This window comes from Felis catus, chromosome B3 (assembly GCF_018350175.1).
Source record: "Felis catus isolate Fca126 chromosome B3, F.catus_Fca126_mat1.0, whole genome shotgun sequence".
NCBI classification, from domain to species: domain Eukaryota; kingdom Metazoa; phylum Chordata; class Mammalia; order Carnivora; family Felidae; genus Felis; species Felis catus.
The window spans coordinates 146,611,375-146,622,261 of NC_058373.1; the positions used below are offsets into that span (position 1 = coordinate 146,611,375).

Consider the following 10,887-nt stretch of genomic DNA (forward strand, 5'->3'; position numbering starts at 1 on the left):
TCAGCATTTTTACCACTATGACAGACACCTTCTCTGCTCTCCTCTCCTCCTGCCCTTATTTTCTTCGCCTAAAGGGCAACTTTTACACTGTTTTTGCTGCAGGCCTGCTCCAAACTCTCTCGGTTCTCGTTTGTCTGAGTAAAGAGTGATTTCAGGCCAGCAACTTACTCCTTCCTTCCCTATTGCTGCTGTAACGCGCCCCCACGCACTGCAAGCAACGCCCGTCTACTACCTTACAGCTGTGGAAGGTGGCGGTCTCAGTTGCTAAAATCGAGGACGGCTCCTTCTGGAGGCTCTGTCATCCCGCTTCCCCAGCTTCTAGGGGCCGCCGGCACTCCTGGGCTCACGGCCCCTCCTCCGTCATCCCTGCCCGGGCTTGGGGCCTCACAGTGTCTCTCTGACTCTCCCGCCACCCCCTCCCCCCACCTCCTTGTGATGACACCGGACCCACCGATGACCCTGGACAACCTCCCCTGTCAGGCCCGTAATGTCATCACACCTGCAAAATCCCAGTTGCCTAAGGTAACGTGATCACAGGTTTGGGGGATTAGGACGTGGACCTCTCTGGGGCCATTCCTCTGCCGACCACAGCCGGCACTTTCCTGCGGTGGGTCAAAGTCACCGTCCCGTTGTCTCCTGGGTCGTGCTGTTGCAGCTGAGAAGTCGGCTGTCGCGCAACTCTCAGGCTTCTGCCATCTGACTGCCTTTCAGATTTTCTCTCCGGTTTTCACCAAAGACAAAGATTATGTGACGTGTGTACAGGTGTGGGGTTTATTGTGATGATGCTACGGTTGGTTGGGCCACTTGGACTCAGGCTTTGGCATCTTTCAGCAGAGACAGAAACTCCTCAGAGTACTGCTGTGTCTTGCTCCGGCCCTGGGCTTCCAGCCGTGCACGGAGCAGAACTTCCCGCCCGGGGGGGCCCCGCCCCGGGCTCCATGCTTCAGAAAGCACAGCTCCTCCTGCCTTCCCGTCCTTAGGTCTTCCCCAGTGCGTCCACTCTGCCGTTCACACTCCCTTTGACTCTTAATTTCGGTTATTGTGTTTCTTAGCCCTACAATTTCTGTTTGGTGCTTTCCCCCCGTCTCGTCCGTCACATCGTTTCCAGGGCCGCCGTGCTGGACCACGCCTGATCCCTCCAGCCTCTCGGGTGTCTGGGGTTCGTCTCTGTGGGGTTCAGTCTGTGTTTCTGCCGGCTGGCTCCTGGAGTCCAGTCTGGCAGCCTGCGGTGTTTTTGAAAAATCACTTGTGGGATAACTGAGGCCTTCAACGGAGACGCTGCTCTCTCCGTGGGGTTTCACGTGCTTCCGCCGGGCACGGGAGGTGAGGCCTGCCCGGTCACCGGCAGCCAAGTTCAGAGCCGGAGATGGGCAGCCCCCCCGCCGGGCTGTGACCCCACCCACTCTGGGCCTCCAGGAGCCTGATGATCAGCACACAGTTCACCTGGCACAGGTGTCAGAGACGTGAAGTTGCTCTCGCTCCTGAGGGACCCCAGGCACCCATGAGCCCCCCACGGTCCCTCTGTGGATCTGGTGCAGCTCCGTCAGCCTTCCAGGCAGGTGGGGGGCATGGAGCCCATCCTCATGGATGACTGCCCGTGGCGAGGGGCTGCGGCTAAGGCGGGCGGCCAGACCCCAGTGCGGCAGGACGGCTGGATGGAGGCCAGGCCTGGAGTGAAGTGCACGGTGTTGGGGATGCCACCCCGATTCAGGGCAGTGGTGTTCCAGCCAGGGGAGCCTCTGAGACGGTGTACCTGGGGGAGGGGGGGAAACAAGCCCGGCAAGGCCGTGAGGGGCTGTCTTGAGAGATATGGCTGGGGGGCCGGCAGGGCCAGGCTGGGGGCAGCTCTACAGCCAGGCCCGGGAGCTTGGTCCTCTTGTCAAGGCCATGGGGACGCCTTGTGAGGGGGTCGCAGTCAGACTGGCAAGTTGGGAAGGTCCATCACGGGTGAAACTATGTCTCCCCAAAGATATGTTTAAGTCCTGACCCCTGGAACGTCCAAATGCGACCTCATTTGGAAACGAGAACTTTGCAGATGCCATCAAGTTAGGATGAGGTCACTGGGTGGGCCTTTCCAACATCACATGTTTTCACGAGAAGAAGACAGACGCACAGGGAAAGCCCGCGTGATGTCCGAGGCGGATGGGAGTGGTGCGTCCACAAGCCAAGGAAGGGGAGGGGTTGCTGGCGGCCACCAGAAGCCGAGGTGCCACCCTGGTGTCCTGGTCCTAACCGTCCTCACCCTCTCTGGGCCCACCCTGGAGGGCCACGCCTCCATGCCCAGGCGATGTTAACACAAAGGGGAGAGCCAGGAGGGGGAGCGCTGTGAGGTCAGCGCAGAGTCGCCAGGGCGCTGGGGGTGGGGCAGGAGGTGTGCAGAGCCCCGGAGCAGATTTGCAGGTTTGAGGCTAAGGACTGGGCTTTTAGAGCACTTGGGTGAGGTGGGCAGGGCAGAGGGGTGAGGTGGGCGAGGTGGGCAGGGTGAGGGTGAGGTGGGCAGGGCAGAGGGGAGAGGCTGCAGGGGCTGAGGGGGCAGCTCCTTCCCGACAGTGGAGGCCACAGGGAGGTGCTTCTGGTCTCTTCCTATGCAGCCCGTCCCTCCTCTGTCTCCTGGGGCTGCCAGGGTGCAGCTGGTGCTCCCTGGGGCGGAGGCGGTGGGGGTCGTGTGCCCTGGGCCTTCTCCCCACCTCCCTCCGTATTGCCTTTTGTGCCTTGAGGCAGGGGGCTTCTGGAGGCCTCTGGGGGAGAGGATCCACCCCGAGGGGTCTGGGGCCCCTCCCTGGGTTTTGTACCCAGACAGCTTCAGGGTCCTGACCACACAGGTTCCTGCCAGTGAAAGCAGATGTGGGGGCTGCTATCTCCCAAGCAGCCACCCCGAGGGGTTCACCGCAGTAAGTTCTCACGGCACCTCATCTGTGCTTCTTGTGCGTCGGTGGCCTGGGCAGCCGGGGGTCCTGGCTTCCCTTGGGCCAGAGACTTCCCCGCCCCCGGTGCCGAGGGAGGGTGGCAGTCCCGTAGTCTCCTGCACAGACCGCATCACCCGTGTGGACCCAAGCACAGCTCAGGGCCTCAGTGTAAGCAGACCTGGTGTGAGTCGTGCCTCACCCCTTTGCCTCAGGGGGATGCCCGGTGCCCCTGCACCTCTCTGACGCTTCTCTCCTCCTCTGTCGGAGGGACGTGGGACGTGGGAGAGCAGGCATTAGGTGGGCTCCCCTCCTCCACCCTAAGTGCGTGTGGAGGCTCCGTGAGGACACAGTGGTGACCGGGGTTGGAGGAAGGAAGCCTGAGCCTCCAAACCCGAGCGAGCGCCTGGACGGCTGAAGACGAAGGCCACCGGCTGCTCTTGTCTCCCACCTTCCGAAGGAAGCCAGGAAGGCTGGAGAGATCCGGGACCCGGGGCTCTTTGGGACGCGGCACCGACACCCACCGCACTGTCCCCACAGGCCGCTTGCACAGGGCCGGTGGTCAGCCCGGCCCCGCGTCCGGACCAGCTCCGCGGCAGGGAACGGGGTCCTCGGGCTGCCTGTCGAGGGCGAGTGGGGTCACCCTGGTGGGCGGCCTGGGTGGGGCCGCGGCGGGATTTCAGGGCGTGAGCGGGACTGAAGACCCGGCTGTGGGGTGAAGCAGGGTGCAGGGGCTTCCCGGGGATGGCGCGCGGGTCCGGCGGTGTCCAGCTCCCCGGGGCCAGCGGTCGCCGGCACCGCTGCGGCGCCGGGCTGTCGCCGTGGCAACCGGTGCTGCGGGGGGGGGGGGGGGGGGGCGGGGCGCCGGGACCCCCACCGCGCGGGGCGGGGCCTCGGGCGGGGGCGGGGCCTCGGCGGGGGCCGCGCCGAGAGCCGCGAGGGGAGCGAGCACGGCGCAGGGAGCGCGGCCTCGGCCCGGCGCGGAGGCTCGGCGGGCCGGCGGTGGGTAGGCGCGGGGCCGGGGGGTGCGAGCGGGGCGAGCGGGGGGTCGGGCGCAGGGGCTGGGATGCGCAGCGGCGCTGCAGGGCCGGGCCCGGCTTGGGCAGAAGGGCGGAGACGCAGCCTGTCTGGGGCAGCCTGGGTCTGGTCGGCGCTGGCGGCCCCTTCCTGTCCGCCCCCATCGGTGGGCACCGAAGGGGCGGCTCGGGGAGGGGGCGGGCAGGCAGCACGCGGGGGACCGCAGGGCCGGCCCAGGACAAGCCAGGGCAGGAGGGTCTGGGGCCACCTCCCCAGGGAGAGGCCGGGCAGGGTGTGCGGGAGCGGTGGTCAGGCCCTGGCTCCGGCTTTCTGGGGGCGGGGGCGGGGGATCCCCCTGCGAGCTCTCGTGGGGATGGGGTCTGTCCTGGCATCGTCAACCCGGGTTTGATGAGTGGCTGAGAGAGGGAACGAGAAGGCCAAGCAGTAGATGGGGAGGGGTGAGCGGTGCAGCGGCTCTCTGGCTATCTGGCCTGGCCAAGGGCTGGGAGGAAGGCCATTCCCAGGCCGCTGCTGGAGCCAGAGGAGGCAGGGTGGGAGGAGGCCCCTTGGGTCACGCGTGCCCACCTGGTGGCTGAAAATGGGGTGAGGGTGTGGTGTGGGTGGGGAGCAGGGGCTCCAGACACTGTTTTGGTAGGGACATGGTGCTATGACCCCTCCCCCCCCCCTCAAGGAACCCTGCGCTTGAGGTGTCTGAGCTCACAGTGTGGGGGGTCCTGTGTGTGGCTGCAGGGACCCCTGGGTGGGGCAGCAGCCGTGTTGAGGTCAGGAGTGGGGGTGCGGATTTGGAGGAGGGCCTCCTTCCTCAGTCTTGAGGGCGGTGGTGTCACTAGGGGCAGGCTTCACAGGCACGGGGGACATTAAATTTTATGTCCTTGTCTAGACAGGGCAGTAAACAGAGCCCAGGGCCAGGGGTGCTGCAGAGGGGAGAGGAGGGCTGAGGGGGCCTGGCTGGAAGTGAGTGGAAGTGTCTGCAAAGTGACTTTCAGTGGGTGACGGGTGCGGGCCCAGGTGTGGGGACCCAGTCTGGTGTGGGACTCTGACCAGCACAGTCACGACAATGCCAAGGGTGTGAGAAGTATAGGGGTCTGCAGAGCGCAAAGAAGGTCCCCGTGGGCGAGAGCGCAGGGCGGGCTTCCTGAGACGGCCCCAAAGGTGAGGGGGCGGGGGGGGGGGGGAGTGGCAGAGGGCCACCCCTTCGCGGGGAGCAGGACAGCGTACGTGGCGGGACAGGCGGCCACTGGCACGAGCCTCCGTAGGCAATGGGAGGCCTGGTGAGACGGGGCAGGGAATGGTCCACGGCCTGTGGACGGGCGTGTGGGGGCACCGAGTCCGCCGAGGTAGGGGTGGCGATGCTTGTGGGAGGGGATCCTCAGCACTTGGATGACCCTCAGTCCTGGACCAGAAAACACGCCCGGAACGCCGGCGCAGCGCCCAGGGAAGGGGCCTGGGCCTCCGCGGGCCTCGGGGGCTCCGGGAGCGCACAGGACTGAGGCCGCAGGCCCGCTTCCCGCCCAGCAAGGCGCCCGGGGGCGAGAGGACGCCGGAGGGCCGACGGCGTGGGCCCAGCGGGGGCAAACCGCCGGGGCCCGGGGATGCGCGCGGCCGGGAGAAACCACTTCCGTTCCATTTCTTTCCCGGCGGCCGCGGGAACCCGGTCTCGGGTCTCAGGCAGGGCTGCAGCGCCCCCTGGAGGCCCCGCTCCCGGCTCCGGGTCCCCGCGAGCGCACCGGCGCGTGCGTGCGACAGAAGCCCCCGGCGCCCCCGCGCGGGGACAGCGCCCCGCGCAGGAAGCGCGTCGCGGGGGCGGGGGGGAGGGGAGGGGAGGGCGGAGGCTGTCCCCCGGGCTGCGCCCTTACCGTCCCCTCTGGTCTTCCCCAGGTTCCGAGCTCGCCGGCCGGCAGCGGTGGCGCCCTCAGAGCGGCTGGACGGGTCCCGTCGCGCCATGCCCGCGGGCTGAGCGCCGCCGCCGCCGCCTCCGCCGCCGCAGGGCCTCGTCCCGCCTCGCGTGGGGGCCACGCGCGCCCAGGCCGGGGCCCCGGCGGCCGACCATGGTGCTGCCGCCCCCGGACCGGCGCCACGTGTGCCTGACCACGCTGGTGATCATGGGCAGCATGGCGGTCATGGACGCGTACCTGGTGGAGCAGAACCAGGGCCCGCGCAAGATCGGCGTGTGCATCATCGTGCTGGTGGGCGACGTGTGCTTCCTGCTGGTGCTGCGCTACGTGGCCGTGTGGGTGGGCGCCGAGGTGCGCACGGCCAAGCGCGGCTACGCCATGATCCTCTGGTTCCTGTACATCTTCGTGCTGGAGATCAAGCTCTACTTCATCTTCCAGAACTACAAGGCGGCGCGGCGGGGCGCGGCCGACCCGGTGGCGCGCAAGGCACTGACGCTGCTGCTGTCGGTGTGCGTGCCCGGCCTGTTCCTGCTGCTGGTGGCGCTCGACCGCATGGAGTACGTGCGCACCTTCCGCAAGCGCGAGGACCTGCGCGGCCGCCTCTTCTGGGTGGCGCTGGACCTGCTGGACCTGCTGGACATGCAGGCCAATCTGTGGGAGCCGCCGCGCACCGGGCTGCCGCTGTGGGCCGAGGGCCTCACCTTCTTCTACTGCTACATGCTGCTGCTGGTGCTGCCGTGCGTGGCGCTCAGCGAGGTCAGCATGCAGGGCGAGCACATCGCGCCGCAGAAGATGATGCTCTACCCCGTGCTCAGCCTCGCCACGGTCAACGTGGTGGCCGTGCTGGCGCGTGCCGCCAACATGGCGCTCTTCCGCGACAGTCGCGTCTCGGCCATCTTCGTGGGCAAGAACGTGGTGGCTCTGGCCACCAAGGCCTGCACCTTCCTCGAGTACCGCCGCCAGGTGCGGGACTTCCCGCCGCCCGCGCTCGCGCTGGAGCTGCAGCCGCCGCAGCGCAACTCGGTGCCGCCGCCCCCGCCGCTGCACGGCCCGCCCGGCCGCCCCCACGGGCCCTCGCCCACGCGCGACGCCCTGGGCACGTGACGGGGCCCGCGCGGCTTGCATGGGATGGGGTGGGGGCGGGCTCCCCCCAGGGCCGGGTTTGGCGAGTGCCCCGGCCGGGGCGGGGGTGGGGGGGTGGGGGCGCCGCGGGCCGCTTCTTCATCTCAGGAATCCCCTCGGACCACGGACTCGCAGCCCAGCGCCCCAGCCGGCCCCCAGCGCGCCCAGCCTGCCCCCAGCGCCCAGTGCGCCGGCCGGTGGGGGGCGGGGGGCGGCTGGGAAGGGAGGACAGAGTGGGCGGAGGTGCGGTCCCTTGGGGTCCCTTGGTGGGGGCCTCTGGCTCAGAGTTTGGGGCCACGGAGGCCTCTGTCATTTTAAAGACTCGTGTTTACAGTTTTGTATCCAAAGCCGCCCGGCCCTGTTTCCTGAGTCCAGTGTCTGACAGCGGGGCGTGGTGGGAGGAGGGATGTGAGTGTGAGCGGGAGGTGAGGGGTCTGGGCCAGCCCCCTTCCGAGGAGCCCCCTCCGGAGGTGGACTCTCAGGAGCTCCAGCTGTCACAGAGGCACTCTCCGCTCCAGCTTCACTGTCCCCACCTGCAACTCTGTGCTTCCTGGAGTACCTCACCCAGGTCTCTGCATACCTGAGGCCCTGCAATGCCCCCAAGCCTCTGGTTCTGTCCTCAGTGCGGGAGTGGGAGGTGGGGTGAAAGGTGGGGTGGAGGGGTGGGGGGGGGTGGAGGGGTGGAGGTGGGGTGGAGGGGTGAAGGTGGGAGGTGGGATGGAGGGATGGAGGTGGAAGGTGGGGTGGAGGGGTGGAGGTGGAAGGTGGGGTGGAGGGGTGGAGGTGGGAGGTAGGAGGTGGGGTGGGTGGAGGGTGAGAGTGGGGTGGAGGGTGGAGTGGAGAGGTGAAGGTGGGATGGAGGGGTGGAGGTGGAAGGTGGGGTGGAGGGGTGGAGGTGGGAGGTGGGGTGGAGGGGTGGAGGTGGGAGGTAGGAGGTGGGGTGGGTGGAGGGTGAGAGTGGGGTGGAGGGTGGAGTGGAGAGGTGAAGGTGGGATGGAGGGGTGGAGGTGGAAGGTGGGGTGGAGGGGTGGAGGTGGGAGGTGGGGTGGAGGGGTGGAGGTGGGAGGTAGGAGGTGGGGTGGGTGGAGGGTGAGAGTGGGGTGGAGGGTGGAGTGGAGAGGTGAAGGTGGGATGGAGGGGTGGAGGTGGAAGGTGGGGTGGAGGGGTGGAGGTGGGAGGTGGGGTGGAGGGGTGGAGGTGGGAGGTAGGAGGTGGGGTGGGTGGAGGGTGAGAGTGGGGTGGAGGGTGGAGTGGAGAGGTGAAGGTGGGATGGAGGGGTGGAGGTGGAAGGTGGGGTGGAGGGGTGGAGGGGTGAAGGTGGGGTGGAGGAGTGGAGGTGGGAGGTAGGAGGTGGGGTGCAGGGTGAGAGTGGGGTGGAGGGTGGAGTGCAGGGGTGAAGGTGGGATGGAGGAGTGGAGGTGGAGGGTGGGGTGGAGGTTGGAGATGAGGTGGGGTGGAGGGGTAGTTGAGGGGTGGAAGTGGGGTGGAGGTGGGGTGGAGGGGTGAAGGTGGGAGGTGGAGTGGAGGAGTGGAGGTGGGAGGTAGGAGGTGGGGTGGAGGGTGAGTGTGGGGTGGAGGGTGGAGTGGAGGGGTGAAGGTGGGATGGAGGGGTGGAGATGGAGGATGGGGTGGAGGTCGGAGGTGAGGTGGGGTGGAGGAGTAGTGGAGGGCTGGAGGGATAGTGGAGGAGTGGAGGTGGGGTGGTGGGGTGGAGGGGTGGAGGTGGAGGGTGGGATGGAGTAGTGGAGGTGGAGGGTGGGGTGGAGGGGTAGTTGAGGGATGGAGGGTGGGGTGGAGGTGAGGTGGAGGGGTGAAGGTGGGAGGTGGAGTGGAGGAGTGGAGGTGGGAGGTAGGAGGTGGGGTGGAGGGTGAGAGTGGGGTGGAGGGTGGAGTGGAGGGGTGAAGGTGGGATGGAGGGGTGGAGGTGGAGGGTGGGGTGGAGGGGTAGTTGAGGAATGGAGGGTGGGGTGGAGGTGAGGTGGAGGGGTGAAGGTGGGAGGTGGAGTGGAGGAGTGGAGGTGGGAGGTAGGAGGTGGGGTGGAGGGTGAGAGTGGGGTGGAGGGTAGAGTGGAGGTGTGAAGGTGGGATGGAGGTGTGGAGGTGGAGGGTGGGGTGGAGGTTGGAGGTGAGGTGGGGTGGAGGAGTAGTGGAGGGGTGGAGGGGTAGTGGAGCGGTGGAGGTGGAGGGTGGGGTGGAGGTCAGAGGTGAGGTGGGGTGGAGGGGTAGTGGAGGGGTGGAGGGGTAGTGGAGGGGTGGAGGGGGGGTTGAGGGGTGAAGGCGGGAGGTGGGGTGGAGGGGCAGGATGTGGGATCAGGTAGACACTGGAGCCTGAGGCCAGGAGCATGGAGCCTGGCCCCACCTCCCCTGGGCCCGGTGGGGACAGACACCCATGGAGCCCCCAGCAGCCGGGCCCAAGCAGCATGGCGCCCTGGTGGGGCGGAGAGGACGCTTGAGGCTGCCCGACCTGTCACTTGAGAGCACACGACACCATCCGCAGGTGGCCTCTCACCTGGCCTCTGCCCGGTGCCATGTGCTTGTGATGTGGCCCTGGGCACCCACGGGCCAAGGAGGGGAGGGAACCCTTTGCCTTGGGCCACACGGGGCTGCTGGCGAGGCTCTTGGAGGACACCTGGCTGTGGCTACAGGGGCTGTGTTAGGGGGCACGTCTGGTCGGCCAGTCCTCATCGTGGAGCCATGTGGCGGGCCAGACTCGTGCTCAGTGCGTTTCACCTGTGCTGCCTGATGACAAGGTCCACTGTCCCTGTCTGTGACCAACAGCTCCCAGAAGGGCCCTGAGCTGGCGGTGCAGAGCAGGGACCTCTCTGTGCCCCCTTCCTGCCAACCGCAGTTCAGGCGGGGCTGGCAGACCACTGGGCCCCTCCCCATCTCTCCTCTCCCCCAGCCTGCGGTTGCCTGGGGTCTGGCTTTTGGAGTTGAATGCTTCCCAGTCAGCTGGCCTTGGGGACCAGTGTCCCCAGATGCCATCACACCCGGACTACAGCCCTGCCCTCGGCTCCCAGAATGGCCACTTCCACACCCCCTCCCCCTGCACAACCTTGGCAGCCTCTCTCTGAGCCCGGGGAGCCCAGGTGTGGAGCAGGGGGGAGGCTCTCTCCTCCCGTGTTGGAGTCGAGCAGGGAGGAGGGGGGGGCGCTGCAGGGGGAGCTGTCCCAGAAAGGCCACGGGCCGGGTGTGGGGGGCTCGAGGGGCTGCAAGGGGTACAGCCCGCAGGTGGGGCGGGGTGTGCGTGCAGTCTTGGGGGGGTGTGGTCTGGGGTGGGGCGACAGGTGAGGCTGAGGGCTAGGTGCTCCCCCCACCCCAGCCAGTGTTGGCCCATCCCGTCCCCACTGGTGTCTCTGGGCGTGTCCTCGGTGCCTCCTGTGGAGCCAGGTAGGTAGGGACGGCGTGAGGGGTGTGCAGGAGAGGGCTTCTGACAGGCTCCAGGTTCCCCCGGCTTCTCTCCACCACCCGCACTGGGTTCCCACCTGCGTCATCTCTTATCCTCGGAGCCTGTTCTCAGAGGAACCCCTGCTGGCCCTCGGGTGGGGGGGACAGTGATGGGGATCATTCTGTGGGGTCGGCTTTGCTGTGAGGCCCCTACATCCGGTGTCAGAGGTGGGAAGCAGTCCCCGCAGCACCACCTCGGCCTCAGTTGGCCTCCCCAGACCATTTAGTGCCGAGGACGCTGGCCCCACACTGTCCTGACTTGGTTTAGTGGCCCACGTGCCCTTCCTATGTCTGTGAGGGCATCTGGACAGATGTGGGACCTGTGGTGAGGCCTGTGGCTGCTTTCCTGACTGCTCGGCCTCGGCTGCAGCCGGGCTGGGAGCTGGGGCGTCAGGTGGGCTCGTGGCCTGGGGTGTCCGTCCTCTGGAGTCTTCCTTGGCGACAAGATGCAGACCCAGCGACATTCCAGCCTACCTTTTCTC

The 10,887-nt window shown here is 67.4% G+C and overlaps 1 protein-coding gene across 3 annotated transcripts; it reads left to right on the forward strand.

The window, feature by feature from the left end:
• Positions 1-2,263: 2,263 nt before the first annotated feature.
• TMEM121 (transmembrane protein 121) lies at positions 2,264-7,305 on the forward strand. Of its 3 annotated transcripts, none has more exons than XM_023256159.2 (2): positions 2,264-2,400; positions 5,820-7,305. In XM_023256159.2, exon 2 carries the CDS (start codon positions 5,990-5,992, stop codon positions 6,938-6,940), a length of 951 nt encoding a protein of 316 aa, XP_023111927.2. In that variant the 5' UTR covers positions 2,264-2,400; positions 5,820-5,989; the 3' UTR covers positions 6,941-7,305. The 3 variants fall into 3 exon arrangements, with proteins under 3 accessions (XP_023111927.2, XP_044916582.1, XP_044916581.1); XM_045060647.1 differs by lacking the exon at positions 2,264-2,400 and adding an exon at positions 3,822-3,909; XM_045060646.1 differs by lacking the exon at positions 2,264-2,400 and adding an exon at positions 3,822-3,905.
• Positions 7,306-10,887: the final 3,582 nt, after the last annotated feature.